This window comes from Chelmon rostratus, chromosome 11, assembly GCF_017976325.1.
Source record: "Chelmon rostratus isolate fCheRos1 chromosome 11, fCheRos1.pri, whole genome shotgun sequence".
Taxonomy (NCBI): Eukaryota; Metazoa; Chordata; class Actinopteri; order Chaetodontiformes; family Chaetodontidae; genus Chelmon; species Chelmon rostratus.
Window position 1 is genome coordinate 17950126 of NC_055668.1, and position 19744 is coordinate 17969869.

The 19744-nt window shown below is 40.7% G+C and overlaps 1 protein-coding gene across 1 annotated transcript in view; it reads left to right on the forward strand.

Moving 5' to 3' along the window:
- rgs7a (regulator of G protein signaling 7a) overlaps positions 1 to 19744 on the forward strand; it is a 49739-nt gene that overhangs the window by 15527 nt on the left and 14468 nt on the right. The window contains exons 2-3 of the mRNA XM_041947012.1: positions 10681 to 10777; positions 14924 to 14974. Coding sequence (XP_041802946.1) covers positions 10681 to 10777; positions 14924 to 14974 — 148 coding nt within the window. The remainder of the gene's footprint in view (positions 1 to 10680; positions 10778 to 14923; positions 14975 to 19744) is intronic.

Genomic DNA, 19744 nt, shown 5'->3' on the forward strand with positions numbered 1-19744 from the left:
TTCTCACCTCTAGACAACAGAAAATCTTCCTGTGTGAAGTGGGCGTGCTTTTGGGATCGTCGGTTTTGGAAGGTTACAGAAATTGTTGGATACAAACCAATCAGCTCTGACATCGGGAAGGTGTCAGGGGAGAAGAACAAGGCATACAGACACCTTTATGAGTCTGATGTTCATTTCTGGCACTTAATTATCTGCCTGGTCTTACGCTACTTCTTGTGACACTTTCAACTTATTGCATATTACATGTTACTGATTTATAATATGTGTTCACATTTCACTTGACACAGAGGCTTGGTGTTATTTTCTACTCCAGACCTGATCAGGCTAAGTTTGTGCATTTAAATTCATTTTAGTTGCATTCAATCACCGGACGCTCTATTTTTTTTACCCCATTCTTCACATTTGGCTTGATTCAGTAACTGAAACATAGAGGAAGCAGACAACACAAAAGCAACAAGTCTATGAGCCTATTATGGTGCTACATTCAAGGTTCCCAGTGGAGTTTTGACCTCTAGTGGGGCTGTGGAGCTGTTGCTTTATGAGTGGGATTTGTTTGTCTCGTGTATGCGCACACAGTTCTGCCAATGGTTTCACACTTTTCCACTGATCTGCAGGTGGCGGTAACACGCCAAGATATGCTGCAGTGCACCAACAAAGACAGGGAAATCAAGACTGCTTGCAACTGAAGATAGATGAAAGCAATTCTGGATTCAAAATGCTTTACAAAATGGCTTTGCAAATGTTTTATGAGCAAAGAAATGCATGCACACACTTGTTAGAATACACGCAATCCCTTTTGTTGAGCAATGCTGACTGTCAACAACTTTTGTTTTGTTCACAGGTCCACCTTTAACAGCATGGAACAAGCCGCAATTCACTCTGATTCAAGTAGATTTGATTCAGTTCAGTTATTTAATGCATTAGCCGCATTATCATCCTTTCAGACAAACTGACAAGTAGTGCTTGGAAGAAAAAAGACGCTATATTTAAACACACGGGAAACAACACAACGACATGCCACTCAGGTGACCGTAAGTAAATGACGGCACACAGGGAATCAAAGATCTTCTTGTTTGCCAGCAAACATCAGCCTCGCTTACATCCATTAGCAGATCAGACCAAATCAGATCAAGCCATTATAAGGCGCTCGGTCACACCTCAAGGAGCCTTTCAAAGCTGAGGGGGCATTAATATTGACTACATCTTTTTGCAATCATCTAAAAAACAGCAGAAAACAAAGTCTATGGTAAGAAAGCCATCTATTTTTACTGTCCATCAGAGCTTGCTTATTTTAATACTGCTGCCGCTGCAAGCAAGCATGTTTAGTAGTGGCATTGGATTTATCTTATCGCAGTCTTCTGTGGAAATAATGGACAAAGCAGTACCAACTGGTAAATTATGAAACACATTAATGATATTAGGTGTGAGTAGAGAGAGGAGGCATCGAGGAGGAATAATTATCATCTAAAAAATTCATAGATCTTGGCGGTTTGCTGGAAAGATAAAGACATGGGCTGCAAATGGCAGAGGCACATTCAGATTCCTCAGGTTTCTTTATACTGTAGGCTCTAGGACGGGATGTTATCACAAGTGACATATAATGGAGAATAAAGACGACAGAGGGAACAAATGAGCAGAGTGAGAGAACATCCTGAAGTGTGAAACAGTGAAGTGACATCCCAAGAAACAGATGCTTCATTTGACTGATGGCTCAATGTAGCTTGATTGTGTACACAGAGACAGAAGTGTATTGATGAACGCCACTGAAAGCAAAGCTTATTAAGCACCAAACTACCGATGTTGTTAAATGGCTAATCACTGGTTAGCAGAATCTGCCTCGTAGCATATAGGAATAAACCTCCAGTTTGGATGGAGCAATTGTCCACACATCAGGCAGTGTTGTCACCTGGGCATCTGTTCCTCATGTTCTATGATCCTCGCCTACTGTGAAACAGACTGTTGTCCACTCTCCATCTGAGAGCCTCCGCGTATGAGAAATGAAGGGTTGGATGGATACGTGTAAGCGAGAACGAGACAATGAAAATGCAAAAGAGGCAGCCGTGAGTATAAAGGAAGAAGCTCAGGATGGGGGCAGAGAAATTCATTTAAGATGGGATGGATTATAAATCAGGGTAAATCATGTAAGATTAAAGGTGAGCAAAGCAAGCAGAGCGTGACCATCTGTTGCCAGGACTAAGAGAAGCCTCCTAGGCTTTTCTCTCATCACGTATTAGAGTCTTTTCCACTATGTAACCCTGAGCGCATTATGTTTAACATACTCTGCTCCCTCTGGGTTTTGGCTGAAACAATTAGCGGATTGTTTGATCAACAGGAAATTTATTGCCCACTCGATTGATGGTTCAAGTTCATTTTCAAGCAAAGATAATTAATACTTGTGGGGATTTGCTGCGTTCTGTGCTTTTTTCAGAGAAAAATCTGATTGATCAATTAATGGAGAAAGTAAATGGCATATTAATCAGCATTGAAAATAATTATTAGTTACAGCCGTAGTGAAAAGTGGGCAACAGCTTTTCTTAAAAATACTACATTTGTAGAGTAATATATAATACTGTGATAGTTGTGATGTGATAATGAAATGCAAATATTGGATTATTAATGGTTAGGATTAACTCTGCTACACCCCAAAATAATATTGTGGAATTATCCCAACTACAATATTACTGTAATGTACAGCTTAGTTGTATAACACAAGCGAAGTTAAGAAAGTAAACCATGTGTGATGGGAACAAAAGCAAAGGAACAGGAATTTAAAAAATGTTTCCTCTTTTTCTTATCTCCACCTTTCTCTCTATCTGTTACACCCTCTGCACCCGCCCCCATGCTAACCCCACGACCATGTTCTTTCACTCTTATGAATGAGCGATGGCGAGCTGCCAAAGATGTCCTTGTGATAGTGGTCACAGACTGTGTTGCTGTGGTAACTCGGAGACTTAAGATTCATGGCATCTATTCAACAACCTTGTCAGCATGAGCTCAATAACTTCCCCCACCTAACTGCAGGGTCATTTTTATTTGAATGCCTAAGTGGTGCAGTGCCGCACAGGTGCAGGCTGGAGTGTCTGGCTAACTTTGCCTGTATTTAGCTGGTAATGTGACAATGTTTTGTTCATGTTTGTGAACAGTAGCCAGTGAGTCGAGCTAATATGTTTATTGTTTGATCTGACTCTCCCCAGCTATGCACAAAATTGCAGTTGTTTGTCGTACTGTACAGTCCAGGTGCAGTAATAAGTAGTAAGTAATTTATTAATCAGTAGGTGTATTTTGACCTGAATATCATATACATCCTAATATCCTATAGATTAAATTGTGCAGCCTTTTAGTGATCCCAGTTGTATTTATGTAAAATTATGGAGAATTATTAAAATATTGTAGTTCAGCAATATCATTGCTATCATTATTAATATCATTATTAACCTGCAATGATATATGAGTATGCGTGGTATACCAACCTCACTGTAATGATACTAATTAATCTTTTTCTTTCTCTGAATATATTTAGAATGATTTTACTTTAATAATTAAGGTTGATGTGAGGGGTTTCACTCGTGTTATTGTTGCTGATGTGCTGTTATGTGATTGATTTTAAAAAAAAAGTTCTAGGTGAATATAAAAGCTCCATCATGCCTGTGCAAAGTGCTCTTGTCTCACAAAGGCCATTACAGTACAAATGCCTCTGGTCAGCAGATCTCCTGTGTGTTTCGCTTGTTTTTGCATGTTTAACATCTCTCCGTGAGTAGAGAAAGAAAGTCCTCCAGTTGGAGATAAACACTAGCCTGTCCTCAGAGATTTAGAGCTTATATAAGAAGTGATAATCTAATTTAAGGCTTTTTGAAAAAGGTGTTTGAGTTCATCAAGTGCTGAGACTTCTCCTCATCACTTGAATTTAGGTCACCACTGGAGAGGAACAGCATCATTTGAATATAACACCACTGTATTTAGGTATAGAAGGTAAGGGCTAGACGGGCAGGGAAGCTTGTCTGTTGAAGAGAATCATTCCAAGCAAAGATATATGGGCAGTGGTGGACTCCACTGGAAGGGACCTAGAGGGCCCTGCATCAGGTTTTCTCCACTGGAAGGGTACCTTAGAGGACCCTGCCCTGCAGTTTCTCCACTGGAAGGACACTGTTGAGGGCACTGCATCACATTTTCTGCCTGTATTGTGTCCTACCATTATCCTCCAAAGTATGGCATGGAGAACATTGTGTTTTTGGATTTGCTCCATATGCAAATGAACCAGCCTGTCTAGAAAAGATGTGAGTCATTTGTTGTAACATATCACTTCACTATGCTTTAATGCAGCTGTAGTGTAGACCTTTGAGTGGTTTTGTTGTCATAATATTGATCCTATTAAAAGTGATTGACCTCGAATCTGGTGTGTATGTTGGATGTACCGCTGGTTTTTGAGGGCAAACAAAATGTGAAACACTATCTCTAAGGCTCTGCCACAGGTTCTGCCTCATTCGTGCAGCCAAGGACTGCAGTTCAGAAGGAAATGAGATCAAGCAACAGCAAAGACTGTTTTATCTAGTCGAGCTGTCATGCCATATAGCCGCAGGTTCTATTCAGGCTGCTCTCGCGCTGCCTTAGGCAGCCAGACTTGAGCTCGGAGTCACCTATTTTGATGTTGTGCTTTTTAAAATATAATAATCCCCCACCTTCTGGGTTCATAAGCTTTCATAATATGTATCTGTGTGTGTGTGTGTGTGTGTGTGCATCTCTGAATTCTGCCAGGGTGCATATGCTCTGCTTGCAATGTGACTGATAATCACTGTGTGTGTTCTGCGTGTCATGTAGTGGCGGGAATATCTGTGCGGTCCGTGTGTGTCTGTGTCTGTGTGTGTGTGTGTGTCTCTGTGTATGTGTGTGTATGTGTGTGTGTGTGGGTGCATATGTTCCTCTGTGATGTGCATATTTGTTGGGAGGAATATCTCTTCGCCTCATGTAGACACACTTGTCCTCAGATAACACTGTCAAGGTAATGCCATTCTCCCCGTGCATCTTGATGCAGTAACATTCATTCGAGACCAAGGGAGGGGGGAAGAAGAATAGGAAAGCTTTTAATTTCCTCAGCAGCGCAGTCAGTAAGGTTTTCACTTCTGCACAGACAGACAGAAACTGGCATGAATTCTAGATGAGTTCCCAAGTGAATGACAGGAAAAGCTGCATTTGATAGAGTGTGCTAAGAAAGACCAAATGAGCTCACCTTTACATTTTGCAAACAATCGCATGGTTTCGAGTTACATTTTGTTAGTGGGCTTCGTGTCAAGTCTTTTCTTCATTAAAATGTATCTCGATGAATCATTTGGTCTCTAATACACACTCATCTGTCTTAAGGGATTTAAAGCATACGCAGGTAATGATGATCTAATTATCACTGTTTAAAAATACGTGCTGTGTTTCTTTCCATCGCTTAAATCTAGGTCAACACTTGACACGAATAGCACCATTTGTTGAGGCAGGAAACTATTTTATGCAACCTGTAGATTGTGCCGCACAATCATCAGGATCAACAAAAGAGTGCTCAATGGCTTCCATGTAGTAGCTTACTTCAAATGTCACGGTCATAGACAGCTCCCTGCAGGGCTGTCATAGCTATATAGAATATAGCAATGCTTTGTTCATCTGTGACTGACACAAGCCAGTTTTCATGTATATTTAACTGTCTGGACAGGAATCAAATCCAAGTTAATTTCTCACCTGTATTTTCCTTTTTTTAAAAACACACAAGAGTCAAGCTGTCGTCCTGTTCTTTTAGATGCTGTTCTGTCCACAGAATCACAAGGCTGCTTGCGTTCCTATGTGCAGGGGTATTCAAATACACTTCGAAGAGGTCTGGTTGACTGGGTATGTTTAAGACATACTGGTTTGATCTGCCCGTGGGAAGAATGGACACGTAAGAGTCCGTCTATTCTTGATTAAAAGCTCTGTTTTTGCTGTCCACTTTTCTCGTTTTAGAGCACACCATGTGAAATCTCTTTTCTCTGACTCACGTATTTCTCTGACTGTTGTCTGTCTCGTCTCGTCTGTCCCATGTGTAGCATCACGTGAGATGATGTGCGACCCATGCAAATGGTCTGTGAGTCTCCTGGGCTGCCAAACCAGTGAAATGCTGCAGTTAAAACAGAAATGCTCCGTCAAAATTTTACAGTTCTCAGATAAAACAGCATCTGGATACAGATAAGATACAGATAAAACAGCATCTGGATACAGATAAGATACAGATAAAACAGCATCTGGGTCCGGACTTAGCCTGCCTATCTGTGACCTTGGGGGTGATAGAGGGATGGCAGGTTAACAAGGGGGATGCATTTTGATCATTTTGCTAGCAGGGGGGATGGCGTCCCACCTTGAACCCCCCCCCCCCCCAAATCACCTATTGGTTATAGAAATGTGCAGAAATTTTGAGCCATGTTTCTGTTTATCCATAGTTTTTTTACACCTGCCTCAGTTAGACCACAATAGCTGACATAGTTTAAAGTTGTGAGAAACAAGACTGATCCAAGCAGACACAAACAAGCTCTTTTCCAGCCTCCTTTCTTTGTCCTTTCTTTGCCCTTTATCCTTTCTTTTCTTGCTGGGAAAACTAATGACGGTAACACCAGAGGAGCTATCTTAGGACACACAAAACAACTGCTTTTCCTCCGATATTTCTTCTAAAAACATCTCACCTTCCTGATGTGCTCAAGATAGAACCTTTGTAATAAACCATCCTTTTATCACCTCGTCTGTCAAATAAAGGGCTTATGGTGCACTTAACAAAGGCTAAAAAGAAATCTAAGAGTCCAGCATTGATTTACAAACCCAGTTTGAAAATGTTTTTTTGCTCCAAATGGTGCTTCAGCACATTCTGATTGCACCCTGAGTGCCCTCAGCGATAGTCTTTGAAGTGCTCGGAGCCGTGTGCTGGAGCTCAGTGTGCGCTTATATCCGGAGCTGTTGTTAGTCACTTCATATGTACTGAGTCCTGTGCCATCATTATTCAATGATTCACACTGTGCAGCCAAAACACTCACTCTTATCTGTTAAGAGGCTGCACAGACGCAGTCAGACGGCTCTGGGTGGGTGGATGGGTGGGGGGTGGAGAGAGAGAGAGAGAGAGAGACTCTTGCTCTCTTGTGGGAAACGACTTTCCTCTCTTCCTCACAACATGAAGCCGGAGAGCATCCGACTTCAAGAGCTTTAGATCCTGAATATTCACGCTGGTGGCATTTTACCATGTGTAGGCGGTGAGGGTTTGCAGAGATAGGAGAGGGTGTGTGAAGTATTGATCACTGTTGCTGTTGTCCTTGTTTGCTCTGTGTCCCACAGTGCCAGCTAACTCTCAGAGAAAGACAGTGAGACATAGGTACAGAGAGAAGGTTGGCGTTACAAGGCACGCTTATTCAACGGGGATGAGCTGAACACACCAAGGATTCATTTAGAGAGATGTGGTTAAGAACAACAAAAGGACGGATGCATGCGGCGCATAAAAAGAAGCCACATGAGTGCTGGATGTTTTTTGTTTTTCTGTGTCAGTTTCAGATGACTTGCTTGAGTTATAGAATAATATTTTAATACAGGTTTGGTTTGATCTTAGAACAGTTGAGTTTCTCACTGAAATCTGATCTTTTAACTCTAACATCTCGCCTAACTTTAACTCGTGTTGGTTGAGGAACACCAAAGAAGAATCTCACCCTCTGATGCCTAAGCTGTTGGATGTCTACATTCTCTGAAGCTCAGCAGCCTCCATTATGATGTGATCAAAGTCTCTCTTTGAGATGCACTCTTTTTCCTTCAACCTGCCTTGTCTCTGCTCAGTTCAGTCAGTGACTTCCTACACGTCCTAGAATGATTATTAAACCATACAGTGAAGGTCAATGATTGCAGCAGTGCCTCTTATTAATCATGAAACGAACCTTGTGGCTGAAGTGCATTGCTGTCCATTGAGATTCATTCTGGTTTCAGGTGGGGCCTCTACAGAACAATCCAGACATCAGTTATGTGTGGGAATAAGAAAAATCCACCAATAAATGACAAAATGGAAGCATAAAGATAGCAATAATGGATAGCCAGAAGTCCTCTAAGTTTTCATATTTGTGTGAAATTTATGTTGTTTTCAGAATTTTATAGTGGGTGAACATGGTTGAACTACCAAATTGCATATTATAAAGGCAGATCTACTGACCTGCATCATGCAGCACATCTGTGGGAGTGAGAGGTTAACAGAACGCACTGAAATGAACTGAAAATTAGTATTTTTGTCATGAATTTAAGTTTTCTTTCTTTTCATTTCTCCATCTCTCACTCTTGCTGCACCTTCAACTCTCCTCCAGCAGCTCCTTAGTTACAGCACCTGCCTGTGCTCCATCACTGTCAATTAGGCTCTGATCACTAACTGGGAGGATTTTAGCTCCAGGGTATTTGACTAGCTACAAGCTTTTGTTATAACATTATGCTACAGTGCTCGCGCATGAACTGCTTAATCCTAGTCGTCACAGATTTCCAAATCAACCTCAGCTTTTTCTCACCAATATGGCCACAGAAATTCATTTTCACCCACACTGAGCTTTTGTTTGTATCTATGTTTGAATTGTGTTAGCTGTACCCAGATGAGCTTCACGGATAAGTCGTGTATGTGTCATACGAAGATGGCGAGGAAAGAAAAGTGAGGGGGATGATCCATGAAGTCAAACCTGTGAGAGCTACATAACACTTCAGCGCAGTGCACAGTCACAGCATACAGACACCACACAAGTTAGGAGTTATGTGTTAGGTGTAGATAAAAAAGGACACGAATGCACAACACAGCACATTACGCAACATAGCTGTCCATCTAGCGATAGATAGATAGATAGATAGATAGATAGATAGATAGACAGATAGATGCTCATTGTAATGTTGGATGGTAGGCAACAAGCTTAATTTTGGCCCTTTCCTCTTCAACAGTCGTCATGTGGAGTTCCCCAGGGATCTGTCTTGGGTTTACTGCTGTTTTCACTTTACATGCTGTCTTTGGGGCATATTTTTTTTTGGAAAAAGATAACATTGATTTAATGCTAAAGATATTCAGCTAAATGTTCTACTTAAATCTGCTGGAAATGGCTACTTTGTTTAATATCATGGGTATTAGATGTTTAGTGACGGATGACGTAATGCATCTGAATAAAATCGAATATCCTTTTATTACCATCAGCATATTCAAAATAAACAGCTTGGCAGCTTGTCCCTATTGTAAATGTGTAATTTGGGCATATTTTATTTTATTTTATTTATTTTCTTTTTAATAGGGCTTGTCTAGTTGAGAAACAAACAAAAATACATGTTTTTTTAAGACCTCAACAAACTAATCAATGCTCTTTTCTAACGGGGTGCTCTTAGTACACAACACGACCGAAAACCCATTTCCACATAACATTGCTTCTCTTCACTGTGAGGTTTAGAATTGGTTTCAAGATTTCATTGAAGAAAATGTTTGACTTAATCAAAGATTTACAGGGTCGAGCACCCCGTGCATTGCGGTCTGCCACAGTATTACTGTAATGAGACGCACAAACTCTGCATATAGTAGCTGTAATGAGGATAATGAGACTGCTGCTCAACCAATTCATTTTGAAGTTCAGACACTGTAACCAAAAATCACACTTTGATTAATTAAACCTGAGATTTTACATTCACGACCGCCTCTTTTCAGAATAATCTCCCAGTAATAGTGCTTTCATTAACTGGCTGCGTTAAAAAAAGGATAAACCTTGACAGAACCACTGCAGCTGACAAAACAGGAAAATGACCATTCCCAGTGAATACCTCTCAGTACAGAGAATCCTTCACAGGTGGAGGGATATAAAGCAACACATTTTGTGTGTTTGTTAATGTGTGCCTGTTAGCGTGTTGCCAGGCCGTTGAACTCTGTGTACACATTTTCCATGTGTGTATTTTTACACAGAGGGAGGAGTTTGGGGAGATCTCCTGGCATCTGATCCAGCTGACATATCAGGGCCATGCTTTACTCTCTGCTTTGCTCCCTTCTGTGTGTTCTTGGAAACATGGCTGCTGTGTGTCGCCCTGCCAGGCCCTTGAGACAACTCCCAGTACATTTCTGTCTCAGTGACGTGTGTGTGAGTGTGTGCGTGCGTGTGTGTGTGTTTGGATGTGTGTCTGTCTGTGTCTGTTCGCCCTCAGTTCAGCTTTTGGTTCAAATATGTAACTCTTGCAACGCTGAACACAAAACATTTGTGTCCGAAATGTCTTTGCCGTGACGCTATAAATTTTCCCTCTCTGCTCTACAAAGTTTGGATGTGTGGCTGTTTTGGGACAAAAATATCCTGTGATGGATAATGACAAGAAACCTCATTTCTAGAATTCAAAATTCAATAGCTGTTGCAGAATTCAATAAGTGCAGCTTACTGGCCGTTTTATGTGACAAACGACACAAATTAGAGAGATTTGTCAGAGGAGAGGCAGAAATCTGACAGGGGTGATTGTTAGTCACTAACTGCCTAGCCTCAGACTCTGTCCCCTGGAGACATGGCTAAGCCACACAGGAACCTGTTTGTATGTGTTTACCTCGTTCTGTCTGGCTCACATACAACCTCCACTTATTAGGCAAGTTCACTGAAAAAAAAAAACCTCATGCTCTCTCTCTTTCCTCCTCTTGTCCCTCTCTGCCTCTGTGTTGTCCAGATGGAGGAAGTAATAGCACGCATGCAGGATGAGAAAAATGGCATCCCCATCCGAACGGTGAAAAGTTTTCTAACCAAGATCCCCAGTGTTTTTTCAGGTAAGGCTTTTATATCTCTGCTCTATTCTGCTGCGCTCCTCCCTTCTCTTCTCTCCTCCACTTGGCTCCCACCCACTAAGTGCCTGAATACTACTCTCTTCTTGCCAAGCAAAACACAGAAAGTATTTAGAGTTTTGTCCATTTTACATTTCACACCAGCAGTGCCAGAATGTCAAGAGGATCATATTGGATTTTTAAGCCGTGCCGCCTGATAGATAAGAATCCACTCTGGAGTGATACTCCATAAGAGATTTGTTATGTCAAACACTACACACAAAATCATATAAAAAATATATACAAACAAGAGGAATGACGCCATCGTCACTGCCATTTCTACTGTAAACTAAGTTAAATAATCAGCAATGCACTGAAAACTGTAATATATATATATGTATTAAATTTACAATATTACCAGGTAGGCCTCACCAGGAGTACAGCCGTGTGCAAACAGGTTGTTACGACCCATATCGACGTTTATTGTAATGCAGCGACCTCTAGTGGCCAAATTAATTATGATGTAGCATAAAGAGCAAGAAAGGACATGGAGGAAGGCTGGGTGGGTGGATGGGCCAAACAACATGGGACTTTCACCCAGGAGGCCACTGTTAACCAAAACGCAAAATCAATGTTGGCTTATTTTAATTTATGTAACGTAATAACCGTAACAGCAACATTTATAAACACCAGTTCTAGTGCGTATATATGTTCATATATGTCATTTTGGGAGTCAGAGGAAGACCTATTCAGTTGTTTTGGTATGAGGAAGTGTTGGTATTAAGGCATCGAATTAAAGGCCTACATCAGCTAATAAAAGTTAGATTAATACAGCATCAAAACCCTGATGAAATATTAAGCTTTCTTAACATATGTTGATGAGTTAATAATCCAAACCCTTACTGTAATGCTGTCACTGTAAGTGTTTGCTACGGCAAATCGTGCACAAGCCTCCTAATTTTGCATGATCAACAACCAGCCTAAGCCGTCACTGGTCACCATCACCGCTCACTAAGGACCATGTTTGGCTTGTCACAACCGGTGACAAGTCCAGGCTCTTTTGACATGGGCACAGATTCCCAAAAGGTTGGCACCAACCTGAGCACCAGACGCAGATAAATTTAGACAGTGAAATTTAGCTTTAGTGACGCTAGTGAAACAATGACGAATGCTTTGGGCATATAAAGGGCAGCTAATGCACAATGTCTTTCTTTGTTTAACAGCGGGAAGGTATATGGATGAATTATTTTACATCTGGCCAGTAACAACAGATCAGATGCATCTCTTTTTGACAGATATTATACAATCCGTACAGCAAGCAAACACTGTGTACGTCTGAAGGAACATGACGGAATTGCAACAGATGGCATGTAGTTCCACTATGGACAGTACATTTCTATACTGAACTGCAGTGCTATACCTATACTTCACCCACATGTCTGAAAGCCACATCATAATAAAGAATAATAATTTTATTTTTTGTCAAAATGCATGCACCTTCTATCAAGATAGCATCATTGTGGTGCAACAGTGGTGTCAATGTACAAAGGACTTTTTCTCCAAGAGACTAATGCTCAGGCCTCTTGCTAGCATCCCCTCCAAATCACAACTCCCCTGGCAGTCTCTGTGGCTTCAACAAGGACACAGTCCCTCTGCAGCTTCCCCTCTGTGAACACTGCCACTTGTGTTCATCGGAGCACTTGGCCGAGCTGTAAGCACAACAATCAGGGATGCAGCCCAGGTTGCTGCAGTGTGTTTTTCCTCTGCACCACTCAGACCCTTAATTTTTCATAAAATACAATGATTTCTTCACTTGCCAATGTATTCGCTCATTACAGCAACAGCACTAGTTCTCAAATGACTGGATATAACTAGATCCCATACTGAGTGCTTTTCATATCAACTGTTGAAATGGTTATTTTTTCCTTTTCTTTATACTGGTGAGCTGAGATATACAAGCATATTTTTTTTCACCTTAAAAGTTATAAAGTTTGCAATCACACGGATGCTCAAACTGTACGATCTTGTGCTTGTATTTCTTATATTTTGTGCGTGTCGGTGTGTTGTTGCGGTGTGTTTTTGTGGTATTTTGTGTTAGGTGTCCTTGTGCGTTCCTTCCTTAAAGTGAACAGCAGAGCTACAGCTCAGAAACAACTCTGCTGCTCACTCTCACTGTTTTCTATTCATGCTCCTACAAACGTAACACAAAGCACCATTTACACCTGTGCTGTGCATTCTAACATTTCACATATTTTCCTCCTAATCTTAGTTTTGCCTTCGACTCTAATAGTTCTGCAATAATGACTTTTACAATCTCTCAATATCAGCAACTTGCATTCATTTTTTCATACATCATTTTTACTAAATATGTTCACATACTGTGCATGATGTCCTTTGCTGCATCCTGTTACTATTTGCTGCAGCAGTTATCTAATATTTACCATCACTGGGATAATTTATTATGGAAGTTACTGCTTATCGCTCCATTTCGTCACATTCTGATGCACACATACCCACAACCACGCATGTGCAGCCCAGTCTATGGGCATGATATTAATCAATTCAGAGAGCAGCCTTGTTAGAGGATTACCTTACACGTCTCATTTAAGCTCTCTCTTAGAAAGTGGGTCAACTTTGATAGTGTGAAAATGGGACTGTATTAATGATGTTAATCCATGGAAAATCTCATCTGGCTGTGGGGGCGCCGAAAAGCAAGGGGGTGCGATGAAAAAGAGGTGGAGAGACAAAACACAGACAGACAGAAAGATAGCTTGATGGACAGAGAGACAGCCACAGGGACTGACTTTCTCACTGCATGAATTCCCTCATGTCTCCATTTCACACCTTTTTTTCTGCCTTCTGTGACTCTCATCTCCTCAACACACCTTCACCTGTCAGCATGACGGGCAGTAATAATAGCTTGGAAAATATATATTTAGCCAAAGTGCCAAAGTCACATGTTGTGGCGGGGTGTGAAACTGCCCAGGGGGCAGAGGATGCTGCTATGTGTGCATGTATGCTGTATTTTCTGAGATGTGAAAATGATTCAGATTCTCAGATGGAGATGATGAATTGCAAAATGGAATCCGCCATAAAAATTGGCAAAAACGACATACAAGTCACCTCTAGACCTTCACTCAAAATAAGTTTTGATGATTGCATCTTCTGGTTTTAAAGAAATGCTAAATGTTTAGCATTGTTGTGGAAAAATTTCCCAGTCTGCCTATAGAGAGCCAAACAAACCACTCTGGAAAGCAAGTAACGTGCACGAAGTGTTTAATCTCTATAGAGAGGAGACACAGCCACAGAACCACACGGCAGTAAGCAGTTCAGAGTTGTGCTCCCTGATCAGATGTTTTCACCCCATTCTTATAGTCTGACATGCCTTTGGTCTTAACAGAACTGGTTTAACAGATGGCAACAGAAAAACAGTTGTCTGCAATAAGACTTGATGATGTCCTGTTCTCAGGACTTTACAGTTAGGTGTGATAACATCAGGTCATTTACTTTGGCACCCCTGGGAGTTAATTGCAGTAGGTTACAACAACAAATCCACCAGGACATCCTCTAGTCAATATAACAGTAAAACAGCTAAGACTACAGATCAACTATATAAACTAGGAAAACAAAATAGAAAAGTCTAGAAACATGTAAAAATTCCATCACAAGCATCTTGCCTTGTTTTCTGCTCAGTTTCTACATTTCCTGTCCTCTCTGAGACCTGAACTGTCCACATCTTAGTTTTTGTTTGTGACAGCGGGAAATGTTCTTTGTGATGCATTGACTTATTAAATCAAACAATTGCAACTGCAAGGACCGTGCTGTGACTGAGTCAGACAAATTTAGTTGTTACTGTACACAATGGATGCTTCATTATGCCATTGTACCTCTCTGGTCATTTATATTAATGGACTACAGCTTGGAGAGGGTGTCAGAAAAGAAAATTTGGTAATGGATGGCCTATTACCCACCCACATGGTGCAAGGCGAGAGGAATTGGTATGCGCTGTGATGATGAGGGGAGGTGGGTAGGGTTAAGAGTGTCATTGTTTTCCCTTTTATTTGCATCTATATGCAAAAAGGGGTTTCAGCACGCTGTGAATATACTGGATATGTCAGCCATTCGTATTTTATGTGCTTTCTCTCATTTCAGGTTCTGATATTGTACAGTGGATGATCAAGAATCTGGACATTGAAGATCAAGGTAAAACAGCTGATTGATATTAATCTAGGAGGTTTTCAACTGGGATAGACGTGGGGCAAAGATAATGTGTGAGGTGTAAGAGACAGGTGCATACTGATGTTATGGCAACAACCTAATTATTGTAGCTTGGTCGATGAAAAGTCATATTTCTTCTTGGTGTCATAGCTCAGTCAAATCTTAACAGACAGACCTGATAAGGATCAAGTTGGTGTTACTAACATTTTCTGAGGATATTATCATCTTCAATTACCATCACAAACAAGTGTACATAAATCATAGAAAACAGACTCTCCCCACTTCTTCAGAATTTGCCTAAGAATCATGAGGTTTTTAAGTTTTCTTCAGTATCAAGGTAATCCAGTGATACTTGTCTGTACATCCATGGATGCCTTTCAAACAGGAACTACTAATAGCTAATTCGGCTTTCCTTTAATGGTGTTGACTTGCCAAAATCTAAACAATTATAGTCTGAAAGCTGTAGCTGACGCCATGACACCATTGTATTTCCTGTTCCAACATCCTCCAGTGTCACACTTTGAATACGTCAAATCTACGACAATAATGTGAAGTGTAGAGTCTCCTCTTCATCAATGTTGACTGAAAGACTACATATCGTTCTCACAGTTGTTTATACTATTTAATTGCTAGTTTGCTCGTGGCTCTCAGGGCAGGATGAGGGGAGAAGTGCTCATCGGCATCAGATAATGCACAACTTTATGAGCATTACTCTGCACCAAGAAACAGGGACACCTATGTGCCTTTGTGGAACTTATGTGTACTGTATTTAAAAGTCTGCAGTTGTGCATTTTTCTTTGATCTGTCTTTTCATGTCCTTGAGCGACAGCAGAAACTGCAATTCTTGTCGTTATTCATCCCTTTTTTCTTTCTCATTATTCTTATTTTATTCCAGTAGATAAAGCAGAGCTAGACTGTCTTGAGGGAGTTGCCAGATCATTAGCTGAGCCCCTCACTGCACATAAAATGACTCAAAAGTGCGCTGGTTCAACCGTGATAAATATGAAAAGTTCAAACCGGTTCCTCGCTTGCATTAAAGACGGTGATAAAGAAGTATAGCTAACAATGTGAGGAGCGATCTTTTCTGAGGTTTAGGTGTATGTGTGTCACGTAGGTGTGTGTTTATGTGGGCGCCGGAGTGTTTATGTGTGTGTGGGTGCGCATTCCAGTGTTTGTCTGCTCTGGTGTGCGCCTCAGTGTTGTGCAGCCAGCTGTGATACTTAGCTGACTCATCAACTCACAATTCCTTTGTGTGCCGTTTCATTTGCATGCAGGGATCTGCGTGTCCTTTTCTGTGTTTGTCAGTCATGCATGTTTATATCATTAAAGCTTTTTCTGAGGCGTGCGTGAGGGGGCTGTGTTGACTTTGTGCAGAGCGTATGTGTGTGATTTTTGAGAGCATCAGGAAGCAGTTAGATCGTGGTAAAACACCTGGCATAGAAATAGATCAGATGAACTTGCTTTTGTTTTCTTTCTGCTTTTTTGCTTTCAGTTAAAAGTTTCAGTTTCAGACCTTTAAATTTGAACAAGAGATTATGCCTCAGACAGCAACTCTGTCATTAATAATGTATCTGTAACATGGCATCTCTAGTATGCCAAAAAATAAAGAAACACAAACAATGAACAACAAAAAGCAGGTCAAATCACTTCTGCTTAACATGCGGAACTGGGCCTACAAATCTTATTCTTGTTGCTCTGTTTCTAAAGTCCGGCACTTCCACGCCATTCCCTCAAGCACATTTACATTTATAGTGTCACATTTTGCGTCACCTGCAGTATTGAAAGTGCTCTTCCATGACACTGCTTTAGATCAAAACTGTCAAAATCTGTAAAGAGTCTGAAAAAATGTGTCCACCGACAGATGTTCCTTGTCCTTTAAGACTAACTCTTTTTTTATGTGTGCACTTTTTTTTTTGCAAACAGACACAAAACATGCTGTCAGTTGCCCTGCGGCGGTGAACAGAGTGCGACTTCAGCACAGAACAACTCCTGGCGGGGCTGACAAACACAGCAAAGTGAAATGCAATTAATTTGGCTCACAGCACGATAGCAGCATGTTTATTCTGTAAAGGCAGATGAGCTTATATCAAAGTTGACTGGGGATTTTTTATTTTTTGCCAAATGAATGCGACCGATAATATACAGACACACTCCAGATGAACTCATTATCATCCTATTTCGCAATCTTTGTAGTCCTCGATCCTATTTTCATTCAATACTGAATTTGATTAGCCGACGCAAATTCCTGCTTCCAAAGTTCTTCTCAAAAGTTTTAGATGTTTTAGCAGCAGGTTTTGCATGTTGGTCATAATACTGTCACTGCAATTTAGACCATTACAGATCATCTAAAGCCTGTCGGTCTGTCTGGCATGGGAACTGTTGGAACTGCTTACCACATTTAAGGGGGCCCAGACTTGATTCATTAGCATGCACTAATGTGCAGTCCAGGCCAGACAGCTCACAAATGGACTGGAAACACTGAGAAGATGAATGTGAATCAGGAGCCACAGGTTGACGTGATCTACGACTTTAAGGTGAACTGTCTGTTGCGGACGCTGCACGCAATCCTTCAATTATATTACATTTCAGTTATACATCGGGAATCTAAAAACTGACCAAAAATCTGCCCTCTGAAGGTTTTTAACACTTTGAACCACTTGGAATTGAAACCAGCTTTACTTACTCTTAGTGATATGAGTATCTCTGATCCATCACGGATAAACGCCCATAAATCCACTTAGAAGTCACTTTAACTCCAGATCTCTCCTTTTCTGCAGTTTCAAAAGTAATCCAGTTGATTGTTGTCGGTAGATCTGTGGTCACAGAACAAGAAGGAACTGCGAGCAGTTAATATAAGGCTTAGATTGAGGTTTAAGACTAAACTGGGATATGTGTGTAGCCCAGTGCTAACTGACTGATCCATGCCAGCATTTATACTTCCTGTTTACATCACCCAAAGCATGATGGGAACCCTGGAGGGAAGGTCTCCAAATATATTCATCCCCTACGAGAAAGAAAAACAACAGAAGTGACAAAATGCATGAAATATATATTAATCAGAATTACATATACAGGAGTAAGGCCATGTTGCAATAAGCCTATAAATGAAGAAAGTGAAAACTGAGCCTGAGGTTCAAGCAGGTTCATGGACAACAGATCGCTTCACTCACAGTCGCTTACAGTATGAATTAGCTTTACTGTATTATCATTTTGATTAGACGGCTGTAACAACCCAATCAGCTTCAGCGTGAGTCTGCAACTCCTCTGACCTCTGACCTGCCTGAAATAAATCCCCACAGGGATATTAATAACATCCTGTTATCACTGAAATAAATTCTATGGCACTGTAAATCTCTTCAGGACTGTCTATAAAATGTAGAACAAATATTCAAAATGGATACTAATATAACAATAATGTGGATGAAAGAATAATAGCAATTCATCTTTAACATTGTTTATAGTGGATTTCATTACCAAAATTCAAAAGCTAATCCTCTTTTTCACAAGTGAAACTTCAACATAACAACGACATCAGGTTGCACTTTTGCTGCACAATGTTGACAGCTCTTACGTAGCCAGATCGTTATCAGCCACATATAGCGGTTAGCTGGGTCAGTTAACGAATAGATGAAATGCTTGTGAAACAGGGAGGTGGGAAACGGAGTATGTTCTGTGTGCATGTGTGAACATCTGTGCATGTGTGTGTGTGTGGGTGTGTGTGTGTAAAAGTGAATAAACTGAGCTGAACTGCGCTGAGATAAGAAGAGGACAGTCTTTACAGAGTCTAAAGCATTCCCACAACACCAAGTAAAATTTCTGAGGTTGATATAATCTCTCACTCTGAGGAGGACGTTTTGTTTGACTGACTTTTCTTTGTGTGTGTGTGTGTGTGTGTGTTCTGTACCTGTGCGAGAGAGCAGAAATGACAGATGAATTAAATCATTTAAACATCATCACAGTTGTGCAAAAAAAAAAAAAATGTATGCAATGGCCAGAATACATATGTTAATATATACACAATAGTACTTTATTGTATAATAATTTAGATCCCTGTGGGGGGAATTGAGTTGTTGGACAGCAATAATCAAAACATTTAATATGAGTAAATGATAGGGCCCAACCAAATAGTTCGAAGCTTCATTCATAACGATGATATTTGAATTCTGAATCAACAGCGAAGTCCAAAAGCCAGAATTTCTTGAAAGAAAAAGCCCAAAATTGACAAGTTATGTTGATTAAAGAAATTAATTTAATTAAAAAAAACTAATTTATTTAATCCAATGAATCACTTTGAATGCATGACACTTGGTACAGCCCTAGTAGGTAACACAAGATAAATAAAATAATAAAATTCACCACACAACAGTGCATCAGCAAAAACTGTCATCCAGTCAGACTGCCTGTGAATGTGTGAAATGCATATGAAAGAGCCCTAATCTGATCACTGGAACACCAGGGAACGGTAAAATGATCTCTGAGGGAGGACACGTGGCTCATCAGAACAGCATGGAGTGGGTGCACGCTGTTCTGTATAATGGTCCTGGTTTTCTCCTCCAACCTTCTTTAATCCTCCTCCTCATCAGACTCGAGAGTCACTCTTGTGGTGCAGCATTTTATATGATCTCTTTCAGTCTCCTGACATCACCCCTCTGCACACCGCTACCCTGGCATACGCATCTATAAAACCTTGTAACTTCCTTAGGAGAGAAAAGCAAAGATTTATGAAATAGTGTCAGTATTCTTGCACCAGTCTCA